The sequence below is a fragment of the Dendrobates tinctorius genome, unplaced genomic scaffold (assembly GCF_039654945.1).
Source record: "Dendrobates tinctorius isolate UK_male_01 unplaced genomic scaffold, ASM3965494v1 ptg000181l, whole genome shotgun sequence".
Taxonomy (NCBI): Eukaryota; Metazoa; Chordata; class Amphibia; order Anura; family Dendrobatidae; genus Dendrobates; species Dendrobates tinctorius.
Genome location: NW_027361848.1, coordinates 8,238,316 through 8,257,732, shown reverse-complemented (window position 1 = coordinate 8,257,732; position 19,417 = coordinate 8,238,316). Strand labels below are relative to the sequence as shown.

Here is a 19,417-nt window from a genome sequence, read left to right as displayed (position 1 = left end):
TGGTCCAGTCGGCATGGCCAGGGCCGTTACGTGTCCATCACTGTGCACTGGGTTAATGTGGTGGATGCAGGGTCCACAGGGGACAGCGATGGTGGGACAGTGCTGCCTAGCCCACGGTATAGGAAACAGTTGGCTGTAGGCGTTCGACCCTCCTCCTCCTCCTCCTCCTCCAGAAGCGAAAGCTCGTCCACAGAGCGCAGTCGTACGAGCACTCCATCTGCATCTGCCACTGTTGCACACGAGGTGTCCCCCTATCGAGCAGCTAGTGGAAAGCGTCAGCAGGCTGTGTTGCAGATGATGTGTTTGGGTGACAGACACACCGCCGAGGTGCTGGCCGAGTACTTGAAGCGACAAACTGAGTCATGGCTGGGCAGTGTACATCTTGAGGCAGGCAAGGTAGTTAGTGATAACGGCCGTAATTTTGTGGCAGCCATAGCCCTTTCAAAACTCAGCCACATACCTTGCTTGGCTCACACCTTGAACCTGGTGGTGCAGTTCTTCCTCAAAAATTATCCGGAGATAACAGCCCTGCTCCAGAAGGTGCGAAGACTGTGCGCGCACATCCGCCGGTCGCCTGTACACTCCGTTCGTATGCAGAAGCTGCAGCGATTGCTCCACCTTCCCAACCACCGCCTCATTATCGACATTGCAACAAGGTGGAACTCCACCCTGCACATGGTGGAGCGGCTGTGCGAGCAGAGGCAGGCCATAATGCATTTGTGGGAGGATACACGGCCAGGCACTTTGAGAGCAGACATGGAGTTGACAGGTGTGCAGTGGTCGAAGCTGAAAGACCTCTGTAAAGTCCTTCAGTGTTTTGAGGAATGCACACGGCTGGTAAGCGCAGACGACGCCATCCTAAGCATGAGCATTCCACTTATGCGTCTGCTCATGCAAACTTTGACGCACCTTAAGGAGCAGGCTTCTGCAGCCAATGTTGATGAGGAGGAAGAGGAGGAGGGAATCCTTGATGACATTCAGCCATTGTCTGCTCAGGGACCTCTCCTGGACGAGGTGGAGGAAGAAGAGGAGGAGGATGATGGGGATGATTACTTAGGGGAGGAGGATGCATCTCGTGGGGCAGGTGAAAATGTTGGTGTGGCAAGGTCTGGTACAGGGTTTGTGCGTGACTGGAGGGATGTGGATTTTCCAGAAAGTGCTCCTTCAACCAGCACTCACAGTGCATCATTGACACCGGGAACATTGGCCCACATGTCAGATTATGCCTTGCAGATCCTAAAAAGGGACCCCCGCATTGCCAAAATGATGAACGATGATGACTACTGGTTGGCCAGCATCCTGGATCCACGCTATAAAGGCAAATTACAAAACATCATGCCACAGGAGAACCTTGACCTAATATTGGCTAATAAACAAGCAACTCTGGTAAATCGGTTGCTTGAGGCATTCCCAGCACACAGCAGCGGTGATGGTTCTCACACGAGCCGTACGGGCCGGGGTCAGCTTGGCAGAGGTGTTCGTGGTGCACACAGCAGAAGTGGCGTTGGAGACAGGGGTTTCATGACAATGTTGTGGACTGATTTTTCAAGTACCGCTCACACAACTGGTAATACTGCATCGATGGAAAGTGACAGGAGACAGCAGTTGTCAACTATGGTTACAAACTACTTTTCCTCCCATATCGATGTTCTCCCACACAGGTTATTCCCCTTTGACTATTGGGCCGCTAAACTGGACACCTGGCCTGAATTGGCACAATATGCCTTACAGGAGCTCGCTTGCCCAGCTGCAAGTGTGCTATCCGAAAGAGTCTTCAGTGCAGCTGGATCAATCCTGACAGAAAAAAGGACCCGTCTGTCAACCCAAAATGTGGATGATCTAACCTTCATTAAAATGAACCACGCATGGGTTTCCAAGGATTTTGTCCCACCTTCCCCTGATGACACATAGGGTGACAGAAAAATGGCTTGCTTTGGTCCACCTCTTCCTGGGACTTGACCTATTTCACCTTTTGCATCAGCTGAATGTCCAACATCAACATATGCCACTTTCTAAAACTCCCTAACTGTGCTGCCTCCCCCCCCCCATGGCTGGGGTCACCACCTAGCGCACGACACCGTGCGAGTGCCGTTGCCCTGGACAGGTGGGTAGGCCGACTCTTGGGCGCGGGCACTGGCACAGGGTCCCTCATAGTGCAATCAAGTGTCTCTGACGGTGGTGGTGCACACCCGCCGTCAGACACACCGCCGTACTATGAGGGGCCCAGTGCCAGTACCGACGCCCATGAGTGGGCCCCCCTTGCTTGGGCAGGGCCCCAGCATTTGCAATCTTTACCTCTCCCTGCTCCTCCGCTGTGTAGTCTGGGCCGTCAAATCCATACTGTGCCTGACACCGTTTGAGCCTGCCTCCTGATGTATAGACATATATTTTGAATGTGTACGCTATCCATACATGTTATCTGGGGATACGGTACCCTTTCTAACCTTTGTGCAATCACGTGCAATCCATACTGGGCCTAACACCATCTGAGCCTGCCTCCTGATGTATAGACATATATTTTGAATGTGTACACTATGCTATCCATACATGTTATCCGGGGATACGGTACCCTTTCTAACCTTTGTGCAATCACGTGCAATCCATACTGGGCCTAACACCATCTGAGCCTGCCTCCTGATGTATAGACATATATTTTGAATGTGTACGCTATCCATACATGTTATCCGGGGATACGGTACCCTTTCTCACCTTTGTGCAATCACGTGTAATCCATACTGGGCGTGAGAACGGCTGGCGAGCTGTTAAGCAAGCTATAGCACCTGTGGTTTGCACACGTAAGTTTTTCATTTTTTCAGGAATGACGGTTAGGCCTAATTCCGGAACTGCGGTTGACCTGCACTTACTGGGAAATCATTGTTCGCGGGTAATAATTGTAATCAGTGATCCCCATCACTAACGTTGTTCAGCGGGTTATCTGCACCTGTAAGCGACAAACGCTGGCCTTTTCAGTGTAGCGCACATGCAGCCACGGACATGTAAGGGCATGACACACCAGTTATTGGCCAATCTCATGTGCCAGAGCCTCACGTGTCCCTCTAGTAAGCCGGACTCGGACCGCGGGGCATGACGGAGTCTCGTTCGTTAACGGAATTAAGCTTGCAATGTGTGCATCTGTTCTGTAGCTGGCATGGTTGAGGTTTCCCAGGTGGAGTCGAATTTAAGCGTAGGCTCCACTCCTGGTGGTGCCCTTCTGGACATTCCTTTAAGGCTCAGCTTTGCAACCATACTGCCCGCGTAAAACAAACACTTTGCCTTCATGAACGCTGTTTGGAGGGTCATGACTCGTGGGAATAACGCCGCCCAATCAGTTAACCTGCTAGAGAGATTGTTCGTTGCTCCCAAGCATGACATCACACTCCCTAGGAGGAAGGTAATGCCACTGTGGCGACCGTACTCCTGGGGGCGACACAAGTGCACTGATGCCCAGCCACTGCTCGATGAATCTGCTGGTACATTGACCCAGACCACTACATTCCCCTCGCACGCTACACGGCCTGAATCTGACCCTGATGAAACTCAGGTTACCCTTCCCATATACAGTTCCATCTTACACGGTGACAAAGAGGAAGCTGCAGATGAAAGTGCAGGTTCGGCCCACCCGCCATCAGACACACCACCGTACTATCAGGGGCCCTGTGCCAGTGCCGTCGCCAACGAGTGGGCCCCCCTGCTTGCTCAGGATCACAGCACTTGCAAAGTTGAAACACTGTGCAGTGAGATGGAAGATGGGGACGACGAGGAGTCCAGACAAGTACAGGGATTCCCTAGCGAGGAGACTTATTTGATTGTTTTCAATGTTGGGACAGCAATTTTTGGGGAGCACTATACTCTGGAGAATGATAGATGGGGCCCACCATACACTGGAACATTCCAAAGGTGGACATCAGACACTGGAGCAGCATTTACAGGGCCCATTATACACTAGAGCATTAGAAATGGGGCCCATTATGTTTGGAGTATTATTTGGGCCCATAAGACAGTGGAGCTTCATCCATGGGGACCAACATATACTGTAGCATTATGTGGAGCTCATCATATACTGTTTCAAACATTATATGGGACCAATGATTCTGTATGGAGAAATAGATGGGCCTCGTCATGAGATGTAAAAAGTGAGGTATTTTTCATTGTACTATACTGCTATTTCTCTGCCGTATCGGAGCATGATGAGTTGTGGTATGTGTTAAAGGGGCGCTCTTTCGCCCAGGGCACATGAAAACCTGGAGCCAGCCCTCCCCCCCCCCCCCCCACAACTGTAGCCAAATAACCCCCATTTTTCAGTGCGTAACTTGTATTATGAAGTTAATTAAGGTTGACAAGCTTAAGTAAGAAGAATTGATGCTTTTGGCATTCAAATGGGCACTGTAGGTGTGTTTCCTGTCCTCCTCTCACTGCCGACTTTTATTCCCCATTGACTTACATTGGGTTTCGTGTTTCGGGACGACCCCGACTTTTCCCTATAATCGGACGATCTTGCTTGACCCGACTTTTGGAAAAGTCGGGTTTCACGAAACGAAACGCGATCCTAAAAAAACAAAAGTCGCTCAACTCTAATCATAGGTATAAAGTTTACCTCTGGTCACTGGGGTTGGTTAATGGGACTACTGCTACCATTAACCTATGACTGCTGCCAGGCAAAACTGACAGCTTGGGGCTGCAACCCTCAGCTTTCAGCTTCAAAAAGGCTGGTTATCAAGAATAGAGCAGTCTTCATGCTGTTTTTTTAAATTATTTAAATAAATAATTGCTATAAAACGACATGAGATCCCCATATTTTTGACAACCAGCCTTGCCAATGCAGACAGCTGAGGGCTGGTATTCTCAGGATGGTAAGGGGCCTCTGATATTGATCCCCCCCCCAGCCAAAAAACAGCCGCCGCCTAGAAAAGGTGCATTTATTAGATGCACCAATTCTAGCGCTTTGCCCGGCTCTTCACACTTGCCCTATAGCGATGGCAAGAGGGGTTCACATTTGTGGGGTTGATGTCACCTTTGTATTGTCTGGTAACGTCAAGCCCATGGATTAGTAATGGAGGGACATCTATAAGACGCCTGCCCATTACTAATCCTAAATTATATGGTAAATAAAGACACGGCAAGAATAAAGTCCTTTAATTGAAAGAATGACACAGACTCCTTTAATGAATCTAAATTAAACCATACTCATGTCATCACCTATTCCACTGAAGCCATTGTCTCCTCTAATAAAACAAAAATAAAAAACATCAATATCCCTCACCTCATCTGAGGATAAATAGTGTGACGAGGTCCGCTTACGCTGAGTCGACTTTTTCTTTAGATTGGACCCTCTGGGTCGTGGCACCCACCCACCTAGGGCGAGCTGACCTTGTGAGGAACCACCCCCTATACAGGGAGTGTCAGGGGCAAGACCAAGGGGGTGAATCACCACGACTGCTGGAACCAGACGGCCGGCTCGAGTAGACACTAGGTACGAGTGTCTGACGACAAAGGATGTGCAGGAAACAAGACAAGACAATACGTGGATTCAAGGTATCTTCATTAAGGCAAATTCAGGATAACATTAAGTGCAAAACGTGATAACAGATAAACACAGCAAGGTGCGTGCGTGGCACGCCAAGGTCCATGGCGTAGTATGTGCTAGAAGGCAAGCCCGGTTACTGGCAAGGACGATGGCATCGGACACCGGACAGCTGGCAAGGATCAGGGCATCAGGCTGTAGTCTTCATGCTTATGATCTCTGGCAGTGATGGCAGCTTCCGGGAATCCAGCAGGCAAACCAAAGGTACAGTCAAGGAGGCACGACAGATCTCCAGATATGGTGCGTGTTAGGGAACATGACGAGGTCCAAGGCAAGATTCCAGGCAGGGTGCATGCTAGGGGGCACACCAGGGTCCAGGGCAAGGTGCAAGGCAAGGTGCGTGTGTAGGGGACACGCCAGGTTCAACGTGCAAAGTACGGTGCGTGTGTAGGGGACACGCCAGGGTTCACAGTTCAACATACAAGACAGGGTGCGTGTGTAGAGACACGCCAGGGCTCAAGGTCCAAGGCAAGGTCCTGCGCGTGCAGAGGGGCACGCCAGGGTCAGGGTTCAAGGCAGAGTCCTGCGCGTGCAGAGAGGCACGCCAGGGTACAGGCTAGGGCCTGTGTGTGCAAGAGGGCATGACAGGGTACATGACAAGACCTGCGCATACTTTTACAGAAGCACGGGGAGGTATGCCAAGGAGCAGGCTAGGGCCTGCGCGTGCTTTTAGAGGAGCATGCAGAGAACAGTGCAGAGACAGCGTGGGTGCAAGGAAGCATAGAGAGCACGGCTGGGCACTGGCTAGCTGGTCGGGCTGCAGCACAAACAGGCGGGCTAGACTCCAGCGAACCCGGCTGGGGCATAACAGGCAACACAGCTGTCACTGACCGACGAGCACGGCTGAGGCCCAAGCAGGTGGGCACGGGAAGGGCGTGTGTTGTGAGTTCATTTTCTGGTCCACCAGTTGTGAGTTCTCCTGCCAGGCTCCCTCTGGTTGTAACAGGAGGTAGTGAGGCTGATTTAATCAGTAGAGATCTGCCACCTGATAATGAGGATGACGATTGGACCTCAGGAATCTCAGACTGGATTTAAGACAGCCGACTCCCTATTCTGGTGCTGATGATTCCTTCTGGCTTGTCAGGTCTTGGTTTTCACCTCTGTTCCAGTCATCTAAAACTAAGTTTTTCTGCTAATGTTCACACTTGATTTTGTTGGTCTATTCAGTTTTTTGTGTGGTCAGCCAGCCCCAGCTGGGGCTGTGCTGACTTTCCACTCTTATTTACCTGTATTTGCCAATTTGCTTTTTGTCCCTTATTAGATTGGCCTCTTTTTACTCTGTCTCAGAATATTTCAGAGTGCTGCTATAGTGGGAGAAGTCTAGTGACTTCAGGGTTAATTTTGCTATCAGAAGTGTTGGACATTATTTTTGTAGAGTTTTTTGCAGATTGCAGACAGTGTCTTTCCTTTCCTATCCTTTCTAATTAGTTTGGGCCCCATCGTTTGCTCAGCCTATTTTCCTGCCTGTGTTTGTGCTTTCATCTTGTTTCACCGTCAATACATGTGTGGGGGCTGTCTTTCCTTTGGGGTCTGCTCTGGGGCAGTTAGTTTTCCCCTTTTCTTTCTTCAGGCTTATGTAGTTCTCCGGCTGTGACGAAGCGTCTAGGATCATCGTAGATACGCTCCACGGCTGCTGCTAGTTGTGTGGTTAGGATCAGGGACCTGCAATCTGCATAGTTACCAACCTCTCTGGTTTTCTGTGACTTAGCTTGTTTTGTTTTTTTCTCCTCGGTGACCCATTCATAACAGGCGCACACGGCTGAGGCACAAACCAGAAGCTAGGAATGCCAGGCTCATTGAAAGGGCAAACGAAGAAACAAGGCAAGGCAAAGCAAGAAACAAGGCAAAGCAAGGCCAGAAACAAGGTAAGACAAGGTACAGGGCAAGGAGCAGAACGAAGGCAGAAACACAGAGTCAAGTCAGAGCAAGAACAGAGCTAGCAGCGGAGCGTAAGCCGAAGCCCAAAGCCGGGTCAAGGGGAAACCTTGACATTATCCCCGAAATGTGCAAGAGAGCACAAAAGGTAAGAGAGGAGGAATGGTGCGTGTGCCAGGAGGCACTACAGACCACCATAGGTAAGAGAGGAGGAGTGGTGCATGTGCCAGGAGGCACTACAGAGCACCATAGGTAAGAGAGGAGGAGTGGTGCATATGCCAGGAGGCACCACAGAGCACCATAGGTAAGAGCAAGGAAGAACAAGCAAAGACAGAGAACATTGGAAGGACCACAAGGCAAAGCATGACAGACAAAACATGGCACAATGGACGAACACAAGACAAGGCACGGGATGGGACAAGAAGCAGAGTACAAGCACAGAGCGTATGCAGAGACGCACTGCAGGGGCACAGAATACAGGGAGCAACCTAGCAGACCAAGCAGCCATGCAGGGAAGCAACACGATACTCAGGCCCCAACCATAGGAAGGGGCGGTCTGATATAGCACCATAGCACCTGCACTTCCAGGTCAGGACCAGGGAAGGACTTATGGTTCAGATCCACCAGGGTCATAGAGAGCATTGCTAGATCAGACTGGGCTGGACCATAGAGAAGGTCACATGATCAGGGGCTCCACAAACACTGAGAGGTTAGCTGGGTCAGACAGTGCTGGAACATAAGAAAGGTCACATGATCAGGGGCTCCAGGAATACAGAGAGGATTGCAGAATCAGACAGTGCTGGAACATAGGAAAGGTCACATGATCAGGGGCTCCAGGAACACAGAGAGGATTGCAGAATCAGAGCAGAGACGGATGGTTACCTAGCAATGGTGTGCAGCCATGAGGTAAGGCGCGCGTGCACACAGGCATCTTGCAGCACAACAGTCATCAGGTGCGTGTGAACACTGTTTCCAGGGATCTTGCAGCATGAGACATAACGGGCATGAGAATTTAGTGCACGTGCACACTGCTCCAGGGGTCATGCAGCATAACAGACATGGCGGGCATGACAGGCATAACGGACATGGTGGGCAAGACAAATAGTTTTCAACCTGGACGGTGCCAAGATGCGACCATCCAGGCTGAGAATCACGGGTGAAAAAGCCATTGTGAGCGCAGCATCAGTGACTGACGGTGACATCATCGAGGTTACTGAGGTTGCATTCTCAGCGGGGCTGAACTGCAGTGACCTCAGTGAGATCACAGCTAGCACAGTGAGAAAGTCACATGGTGCAGCGCTGAGCTCAGAGTGTTCACCGTAGTTCAGTTTGAGAAATTTCTCCAGGTGAACTGCGTTGAACTTCACACAGCTCCATCCCCCGTTCTCCACACAGCCCCTCATCATCACCTTCCCTATGCAGCCCCACTCAAGTTACATCAACCCTTTCCAAAATCCATCTGCATCTCATATCTAACAGTGTGAGAGAGTACTCACTCACACTGAGTCCTGGGTCCTCATTCCCATCTGTACAAAGATCCATTGTGCAGTCCCTCAGTCCTCTCCTCACATGGCTCCATGGTGCAGCCTGTCATTTCCCTTCCCTCCAGCAGTCTGAGCACATTGCAGCTTCCTGCTACCGGGTCTTCACTGGACTGTAGAAGGCCCCGCCCCTTCCAGTGACATCATTCCCTCCAAAAATCAACTCCATTCTAAAAGCTCCTGTGCTGTGTCTGCAGTCTCACAGTCTACTCTGTGCTGGCTTTGATGTGAGTGCATTATTTCATATCCGATGTCGGCAGCCATCTGCACTGGTCATCAACAAGTGATGTGAAGTGAGTGTTTTCTCATCACCTAGTGCTGCCGGTTTCTATTGATCTCATCGAGCACTCCACAACAGAGAGAGTGGTGAACACAATGAGATCAACAGAAGTGGCAGCAGCAGGTGATGAGAAAGCCCTCACTTCACATTACTTGTTGCTGAGCAGTGCAGATGGTCGCCGGCACTGGGATAGAATAATGCACTCACAGCTCGATGCACCAGATCAGAATATAGGACAGAGCAGGCAAATGAAGGAGGCAGGAGTTGTGCTACTGGCCAGGGGGCGGGCCCACCGGAGGATTCTCCGGTTTCCCAGTGGGCCAACCCGACCCTGGAGTGAAGCAATGTTTGGGCTCCAAGTGTGACATAGTCCCAGCCGGATCCAATGGTACGAAAACTGCCACCCTATGACCTTCTGCAGAAGTTATGATTTATCAAAGGTTTTGGAGTTGCAGCTTCTAGAGTTAAGGGCCTGTCACACTAAGCGATATCGCTAGCAATATCACTATAACGTCACAGGTTTTGTGATGTTATAGCGATATTGCTAGCAACATCGCTATGTCTGATACTTACCTCCGACCCGCTCCCCCACTGATTATCGCTGATCGCGCGAGAACGTCCTGGACCGTTTCTCGTCGTCAGCTTCCTGCTGGGCTTCCTGTGGAGAGACGAGCGACGAGCGTGGACGCGGGCGGGAGGATGTCAGGATCGCCTAGTGTGACAGGTAAGTAGCGACCCTCGACCCCTGCGATGTCGCTGGTGAGATCTGCCTGTGTGGCAGCTCACTAGCGACCACTTAGTGATGTAACAGCGATCCTGACAGCGTCATATCGCTGGTCGGGATCGCTGGTACATCGCTAAGTGTGACAGTACCTTTAGGGAGAGAAAAACTAGGGCCAACCCAGGGGGAGGGAAACTAGGACTATACTTGAATAGGAAAGGGAGTAACCGACCAAGGGGTTAAGTGTTCATGTGAGGCTGCGTCCATTCTTCACTTCTAATGGATGTCATTCCCTGTATAGGGTTGGAAGGAACTGGAAAGAGCTGGCACCCCAAACCTCCCATGTGCCTGCCAGCACCAAGGCCTAACATCAAGCCATTAACTGACTTTTGTTTCATATGCTTATACTTATTGCACTCCCGCCTGTATTTGTATATCTGACAACCGTATATGTATATCCATTGTGTATATAGTGTTTTGTCTAGTGTGCCTTTAAAGAGATTAAATATCAAATTTACATTTGGGATGCTTTTTGATCTTCATCCACATGCACGTGTTCTCGGTTTAACGTCACATGCTACCGGGGATGGTTTCTGTTAATGGACCAAACTTATATCTAACGAGGAACTAGTGGCATACCTACTGGGCTGGCAAGGCGTCTCTCAGCCTGTCAGGCTTGTGAGCAAGTGTTGTGCCTCGCTAGCAATTGTGTGAGCCACCATCTCTCACTCCCTGTGTCTCTTTGTGCGTGTGTGTGTGTAAAACTGTGCAAAGCTGATGTTGGGTATCCCCAGGGGGGTGCAGAATGTCACATTGGTGAAGGTGCGGAGGCCATACCGAGTGACCTCCCCCAACATATTAGTAACATCAGGGGGGCTGTGAGGTATGGTTCTTCATATACACGTATTGGGGGCAGCTACCAAGATGTACAGTGGGGCAAAAAAGTATTTAGTCAGTCAGCAATAGTGCAAGTTCCACCACTTAAAAAGATGAGAGGCATCTGTAATTTACATCATAGGTAGACCTCAACTATGGGAGACAAACTGAGAAACAAAAATCCAGAAAATCACATTGTCTGTTTTTTTTTCATTTTATTTGCATATTATGGTGGAAAATAAGTATTTGGTCAGAAACAAAATTTAATCTCAATACTTTGTGATATATCCTTTGTTGGCAATGACAGAGGTCAAACGTTTTCTGTAAGTCTTCACAAGGTTGCCACACACTGTTGTTGGTATGTTGGCCCATTCCTCCATGCAGATCTCCTCTAGAGCAGTGATGTTTTTGGCTTTTCGCTTGGTAACACGGACTTTCAACTCCCTCCAAAGGTTTTCTATAGGGTTGAGATCTGGAGACTGGCTAGGCCACTCCAGGACCTTGAAATGCTTCTTACGAAGCCACTCCTTCGTTGCCCTGGCGGTGTGCTTTGGATCATTGTCATGTTGAAAGACCCAGCCACGTTTCATCATCAATGCCCTTGCTGATGGAAGGAGGTTTGAACTCAAAATCTCACGATACATGGCCCCATTCATTCTTTCATGTACCCGGATCAGTCGTCCTGGCCCCTTTGCAGAGAAACAGCCCCAAAGCATGATGTTTCCACCACCATGCTTTACAGTAGGTATGGTGTTTGATGGATGCAACTCAGTATTCTTTTTCCTCCAAACACGACAAGTTGTGTTTCTACCAAACAGTTCCAGTTTGGTTTCATCAGACCATAGGACATTCTCCCAAAACTCCTCTGGATCATCCAAATGCTCTCTAGCAAACTTCAGACGGGCCCGGACATGTACAGGCTTAAGCAGTGGGACACGTCTGGCACTGCAGGATCTGAGTCCATGGTGGCGTAGTGTGTTACTTATGGTAGGCCTTGTTACATTGGTCCCAGCTCTCTGCAGTTCATTCACTAGGTCCCCCCGCGTGGTTCTGGGATTTTTGCTCACCGTTCGTGTGATCATTCTGACCCCACGGGGTGGGATTTTGCATGGAGCACCAGATCGAGGGAAATTATCAGTGGTCTTGTATGTCTTCCATTTTCTAATTATTGCTCCCACAGTTGATTTCTTCACTCCAAGCTGGTTGGCTATTGCAGATTCAGTCTTCCCAGCCTGGTGCAGGGCTACAATTTTGTTTCTGGTGTCCTTTGACAGCTCTTTGGTCTTCACCATAGTGGAGTTTGGAGTCAGACTGTTTGAGGGTGTGCACAGGTGTCTTTTTATACTGATAACAAGTTTAAACAGGTGCCATTACTACAGGTAATGAGTGGAGGAAAGAGGAGACTCTTAAAGAAGAAGTTACAGGTCTGTGAGAGCCAGAAATCTTGATTGCTTGTTTCTGACCAAATACTTATTTTCCACCATAATATGCAAATAAAATGAAAAAAAACAGACAATGTGATCTTCTGGATTTTTTTTTCTCAGTTTGTCTCCCATAGTTGAGGTCTACCTATGATGTAAATTACAGACGCCTCTCATCTTTTTAAGTGGTGGAACTTGCACTATTGCTGACTGACTAAATACTTTTTTGCCCCACTGTAGTTGACTACATCTTAGTGCCTGCCTCAACTAGACATATACGGACAAAAATTATCTCCAACAAAGCACACTGTGAATCCGTCAGCATCAATATTAATGGACCTGTAATTGCACACACCTGAATCCTATTTTGCGGGGCTTGGGATGTAAGCGCAGATGGAGCAACTGAATGTCTGCTAAAATGTATCCCAAGTCTCATAAAATATACATTTTACCATCTAACAAGTATGATATAACTCAGCAAATTACTTCATGAAAGTATTTTGCTAAACAATAATTTTTTGGCACCACACATGCTGAGGAGCTGTAAGGCTGGAATCACACAGTACTTTGCTTTGCTGCACAAGATTTCTATGAAATAATGACAGCAAATAATTGACATCTTAAACAACCAGCTAAAGATGAAAGGCTTTTAAGGCTGAACAGTATCTCACGCAATGCTTTCCTCGAATACTGTATAACATATCATTTTGCTTCTGTACCTGTCTCATAACACACAAGACACAACTCTATAGAAACAGGGTCTGTTCCTTTTGATTGGCGGCAAGCAAATGTAGTACCAATATTCAAAATGGAGTGTAAAAGGGAACCTGGAAACTATAGGCCGGTAAGCTTAACATCTGTTGTGGGTAAAATTTTTGAAGGGTTTCTAAGGGATACCATTATGGAATATCTCAATGTTAATAAATGTTTAACTCCATATCAACATGGATTTATGAAGGATCGCTCCTGTCAAACTAACCTGTTCAGCTTCTATGAGGATGTAAGCTCTCAAATGGACCAAGGAGAATCATTGGATGTCATTTATCTCGACTTCTCTAAAGCATTTGACACTGTCCCACATAAAAGATTGGTAAGTAAGATGAGAAAGCTTGGGCTAGGGGAAAATGTGTGTAGATGGGTAGGTAGCTGGCTAAGGCCGGTTTCACATTAGCGCTTTTACAGCGCGCGCACGGCCGGGGGTAGCTCCGCCCCCGATCCGGCTCTCTGCCCGGCGTGCCCGCCCCTTGCCTGTAGCGCCGCCTCCTAGCGGACAGCGGCGCCTGCGATCGGCGCACCCTATCTTTAGCATAGGGTGCGCCGATCGTGCGCAGGTCGTGCGCTAGTTGCGCTTTGACCTGCGCTGCGCAATTTTGACGGTGCGCCGTGCGCGCCAAAATCCGAAAAGTTCGATTTTGGCGCGCACGGCGCACCGTCAAAAGTGCGCAGCGCAGGTCAAAGCGCAACTAGCGCACGGCCTGCGCACGATCGGCGCACCCTATGCTAAAGATAGGGTGCGCCGATCGCAGGCGCCGCTGTCCGCTAGGAGGCGGCGCTACAAGGAAGGGGCGGGCACGCCGGGCGAGAGCCGGATCGGGGGCGGAGCTACCCCCGGCCGTGCGCGCGCTGTAAAAGCGCTAATGTGAAACCGGCCTTAGTGATAGAAAACAAAGAGTGGTTATTAATGGTGCACACTCACATTGGGCCAGGGTTACTAGTGGGGTACCACAGGGTTCTGTATTGGGCCCCCTACTATTTAATATATTTATTAATGATCTAGTGGATGGCTTACACAGTAAAATATCAGTATTTGCATATGATACAATACTATGTAAGGTAGTTAACACAAAGGAGGACAGTTTGCAACTACAGACAGATTTGAGTAAATTGGAGAATTGGGCTGAAAAATGGCAAATGAGGTTTAACACAGATAAGTGTAAGGTTATGCACATGGGAAGGAGAAACAGATGCTATAATTACTTACTAAATGGGAAACTGCTGGGGAAATCAGACATGGAAAAAGACTTAGGCATCTTAGTCAATAAGAAGCTAAATTGGAGTGCCCAGTGTCAGGCAGCTGCCACCAAAGCAAATAGGGTCATGGGATGCATTAAAAGAGGTCTGGGGACACGAGATGAAAACATAATTCTCCCTCTGTACAAATCACTCGTCAGACCACACTTGGAGTATTGTGTGCAATTTTGGACGCCAATGCTCAAGAAAGACATTACTGAACTTGAAAGGGTTCAAAGGCGGGCTACTAAAATGATAAATGGAGTTGGTTCACTACAATACCCAGAAAGGTTATCAAAATTAGGTCTATTTACTCTAGAAAAGAGAAGACTTACGGGAGACCTAATATATATGTACAAGTATATCGGAGGGCAATACAGAGATCTCTCCAATGAACTGTTTGTACCAAGGACTGTGAAAAGAACAAGGGGGCATTCTCTTCGTTTGGAGGAAAGACAATTTCTGCACCAGCATAGAAGAGGGTTCTTCACAGTAAGAGCAGTGAGGCTCTGGAATTCTCTTCCTGAGGAAGTGGTGATGGCCAACTCACTGAATGAATGTAAGAAAGGAATGGATGCTTTTCTTGTGAGTAACAGTATAGAAGGCTACGAATAACAGAATATTATAGGTAGATGGTTGACCCAGCTTAGGGGAAGGAATTTTTTTCCCCATGGAGAAAATTGGCTTCTACTCTGTGGGTTTTTTGCCTTCCCCAGGAACAACAATGCAGAACAGCTGCACTAAAAATAGGCTGAACTAGATGGACATAAGGTCTTCCTTCAGCCTTCAAAACTATGTTACTATGTTACTCCTCTAGCTATAAAACTTTATTGCAGCATATCTGCTAACAACAGTCATGCATGTTAGTAAGAAATCAACAAAAAAGTGAAATAAGAAAACAACAAGTCAAATAAAGAAGTCAATAAATAAGCTTTACAACTTTACAGTAATTCTGAAAAGATAATTCAATGGTGACAAAGAATTTGGTTTTGTTTACAGTTGTTAGTTTTGCAGAAATGGCCAGAAATAGAGAATTGTTAAACGGTTTGTCTCCCTTTCTTGACATGGCTACAGCAGCTCCCTTTAAAAAAAAAAAAATAACCCATTTAATAACTCTCTTAGTAAGTAAACTATAATTTATACTTTATACTTATATTGCTTTTCTCATTAAAATTGTAAGTTCACAGATGATACGTTGTATTCTTAATAAACCAAATAAAACAAGTCTTAAAAACATAAATCAACAATCCAATTATAATTCATCCAATAGCGAAATATTGCATATATGCACCTATACAGTATATCTATCACATTAAGACAAAGGGTTGTTCTATAGTCTCTTACCATCATAATCCTTTTGGTCAGGGTTATAGACTAGACGACAGTTGTCCTGATCATCTGGGACACCATCATTGTCATCATCTGAATCACAGGCATCCCCTCTTCCATCCTTATCATGATCTGCTTGGTTTGCATTAGGTATATAAGGACAGTTATCCAAATTGTTCTGGTAGCCATCCTCATCAATGTCTTCATTGTTATCACATTGGTCTCCCACAAGGTCATTGTCCACATCAGTCTAAAAGTAAATAGTAATTACAATAAAAGTACAGCTGAGTACATAACAAGAAGCTGGTGTGAAATGCAACAAATCATCTAGAGAACTCCTAGGGTGGCTGCAAATCCAATTTTCATGTGCACTCTTTATTCTAAAAATCCAGTACTCCTATAACTCCTATTCATTGCTGAATGTCTGAAGACAAGTTATGTTGTTTTGCAATCTGGGTATTGTAACCTTTTCACTGTATAAAAATCTGATATAGGAAAAACTAATTGAACCCATTCTGGAACTCACTTGTATTGTGAAGAGGTATTTCCACTGCAGCAATTCACAAATGAGATGGGAATACAGGTCTATATGTAGAAGCCACAGTCTTTTTAAGACTCTGTTGTCAGGTGTCTGGGAATCAGGGGCTCCTTCCCTTTCCCTAACGTTAGGGGTGCCCAAGCTCGCCCTATTCCCCAGATTACTTCTGATGGGGAAGATGCCGGAGCCATGTACCTTGCCTTAGTTCTTGAATCTGCCCTCAGTCTGTACCCTTGCCCTACCCAGGGAAGAGGGGAGTAGTAGTGTACTGTAATACATCAACCAGACTAACAAGGTAATATGAACAGGTGTAAGTAAAAATACCAAATATATTCACACGTACAACAGAGGAATACACCAGGTACTGGAGGATGGGGTTAAACCAAAGTAGGAGAAGAAATGGAATTATCACACACTCAACACCTAGCAACATTCATAAATAAATCCACTAACCAATCCAATAACCAACAACAACCTCCAGTGCACAGCTGAGAGCCTTAACTCAGGAATGCTTCCAGGAGCTCTTAACTGAGCAGATTAACCCCTGCACTGCTAAAAGAAACTTGTACCGTTTAATATGAAGGTGAAGTGCTTCCATTCAGTGCAGGAGTAGGAGAAATCAGATGCTGCGGTCTTCTGGCTCCTCTCTGTTGTGGTAAACCTGTGACAGTAACCCCCTTCTACAAAGGACCTCCGGAACCTCAGATCCAGGTTTATAAGGGTATGCCACATAAAAAGACAGGATCAAGCTGGCCGCATGGACGTCAGATACTGGTACCCACATCCTCTCTTCAGGACCTTATCCCTTCCAGTGTACCAATGATAGCACCACGCCGGAGTCCTGCTCAAACAGGCAGGGTCTTCAGCGTGTCTCTTCACTCACCCGTGGTATGGTCAGTTCTTCACTTCCCCATGCTCTGCATTCTTACAACCTGTCCTCTGGCCATGTCCTTAGGGCATACAAGCGTGCATTCCCACCCTCTAAAAGGGTCAGTGCATGCACTTACTATTTCCTCCCAAGCCAATGGCTGTGGGACATTATGTACAGTATATATTGCTTCCTCCCACTGGAGAGGTGCCTGAGCAACCTTCCTGTTTTGCAGTGTAAGTTGCGTAAGGTTGCATACCAGTCCCCGCTGCACTCAGGTGCAAATCCTGCCTACTGCGCTCTGACGCTAATTCTGCCTGCTGCACTCTAGTGTAAGTCCTGCCTGCTCCACTCTGATGCAAATCATGCCTGCTGCACACTGATGCAGACCCTGTCTGCTGCACTCTGACACAAACTGTTTGCTGCATTCTGACGCAAGCTTTGTCTGCTGCACTTGGATACAAGCTTGGTCAGCTGCACTCTGGTGCAAGCTCTGCCTGCTGCCCCATCCAGTCTGTCCTTCTGGGTCCAGCTGCTGTGTGACTGCTTGTCTGTCCTGGAGTGGAAACTGGTGTTCTTCTGGAGCCAAGTCTAACCTCACCATCAGAGGCTCAGGTGATCGCTTAGTCACGCCCCTTCAGGCTCTCCACAGTGCATGCCACAGTGGTTCCACAAACCACATCCATGACAACCAGATACTTAAGCGACCGACGAACTAAGCAAGGATCAACGACCTTAGCTATCTGAAATTACAAATTTCCATCCACAATGACACGAGATGGCAGTAGCAGTCAGAGTACAGAGGACGCAATGTATTTCTTGAGTAGAGATCGATGAAACACAATCTGGATCCTAAAGGTGGGCGGCAAAGCAAGGCCGAATGCTACGGGATTGACGACAGCTACAATCTTATAAGGACTGATGAACCTGGGACCTAGTTTCCAAGAGAGAACCTTCAACTTAATGTTCTTTGAGGACAACTACACCAAGTCACGAACACACAGTACCGGACCCACAAAACATTTCTGATCAGCCACACATTTATATTTGAACCCCATCTTCCTCAAATTATCAAGAACCCCTTGCCACACATACGTAATTGATGATGAAAACCATTCCTCTTCAGGTATTCCAGAAGAACGATTCCTATTAAATGAGCTGAACTGAGGATGAAACCTCATTCAGGCATTGTTCCTGAATTTTTTGTCTTTGAAATGAAGAGATGTCATCTTGCATTTAATGCTGTTATGAGTCCATCTCTGCCATGTTTCTTTGTTATAGTCATTCTTATCAACTATGTTATTGGTCTTATCTGAATTGGATGCCTTTTCATCGACCAATGAAATAGAGGAGGAGACCGATCTGGCTCTAGAAATTGATGGAATGGTTATCTTATTTCTCCTCCATCTATATATCCTATTATTTTGTCTGCCCAAACAATCTCTCTGATATTTTTTAGTTTTGGTAAATACAATATCTGTCTCCCATTTTTTAAAATCCACATCAATCTGTGTAACATTCTTGTTCAGAGCCATTATGTGAGTAAACCAAGAGATTTCTTTGGTGCAGGAAAACAAAAATGGGGGTTTTACCCCTGTGGTGATTGTTTGGCCTGCAAGAATATGATTCTGTCCACCACCTTTTCTTCTTCCTATCATAAAATGGAGTACAGGATCACAAACTACATCTCATGTAGTACCAATTTTGTCGTGTACTATACAACCTGTACTTGTGACCTCGTGTACATTGGTCTCACCTCACGCGAATTGTGTGTTCGCGTCCGCGAACATAGTAACATAGTAACATAGTTATTAAGGTTGAAGGGAGACTTTAAGTCCATCTAGTTCAACCCATATCCTATCCTAACTTGCCCTAACATGTTGATCCAGAGGAAGGCAAAAAAAACCCATGTGGCAAACAGTAAGCTTCACATTGGGGAAAAAAATTCCTTCCCGACTCCACATACGGCAATCAGACTAGCTCCCTGGATCAATGCAATATTAAGGAAACTAGTGTATATACCCTGTAATATTATACTTTTCAAGAAAGGCATCCAGTCCCTTCTTAAATTTTAGTAGGGAATGACTCATTACAACATCATATGGCAGAGAGTTCCATAGTCTCACTGCTCTTACAGTAAAGAATCCGCGTCTGTGAGTATGCTTAAACCTTCTTTCCTCCAGACGTAGAGGATGCTCCCTTGTCCCCGTCACAGGTCTAAGAGTAAAAAGATCATTAGAAAGGTCTTGGTATTGTCCCCGCATATATTTATACATTTTAATAAGATCACCCCTAAGCCTTCGATTCTCCAAACTAAATAACCCCAAGTGTAATAACCTGTCTTGGTATTGCAGACCCCCTAGTTCCCTAATAACCT

At 47.2% G+C, this 19,417-nt stretch overlaps 1 protein-coding gene and 1 long non-coding RNA gene across 6 annotated transcripts in view; one reads left to right on the top strand and one right to left on the bottom strand.

Moving 5' to 3' along the window:
* THBS2 (thrombospondin 2) overlaps positions 1–19,417 on the bottom strand; it is a 1,059,287-nt gene that overhangs the window by 257,007 nt on the left and 782,863 nt on the right. The window contains exons 17-18 of one of the 2 annotated variants that reach the window (XM_073551863.1): positions 15,650–15,884; positions 15,299–15,386 (exon numbers count right to left, since the gene is read on the bottom strand). In XM_073551863.1, the coding sequence (XP_073407964.1) occupies positions 15,343–15,386; positions 15,650–15,884 (279 nt within the window). In that variant the 3' untranslated portion in view covers positions 15,299–15,342. Of the gene's footprint in view, positions 1–15,298; positions 15,387–15,649; positions 15,885–19,417 lie in introns of those variants that run through there. The other variant, XM_073551862.1, reaches the window with a different exon arrangement.
* The window catches only part of LOC141054952 (uncharacterized), a 46,819-nt gene that overhangs the window by 5,157 nt on the left and 22,245 nt on the right, over positions 1–19,417 (top strand). For 2 of the 4 annotated variants that reach the window (XR_012221442.1, XR_012221441.1), the window contains exon 2: positions 7,331–7,446. The exons of 1 other annotated variant lie outside the window; for it this stretch is intronic. This is a non-coding gene — a long non-coding RNA (uncharacterized lncRNA). Of the gene's footprint in view, positions 1–5,320; positions 5,533–7,330; positions 7,447–19,417 lie in introns of all 4 variants that reach the window. One more of the 4 variants, XR_012221443.1, reaches the window with a different exon arrangement.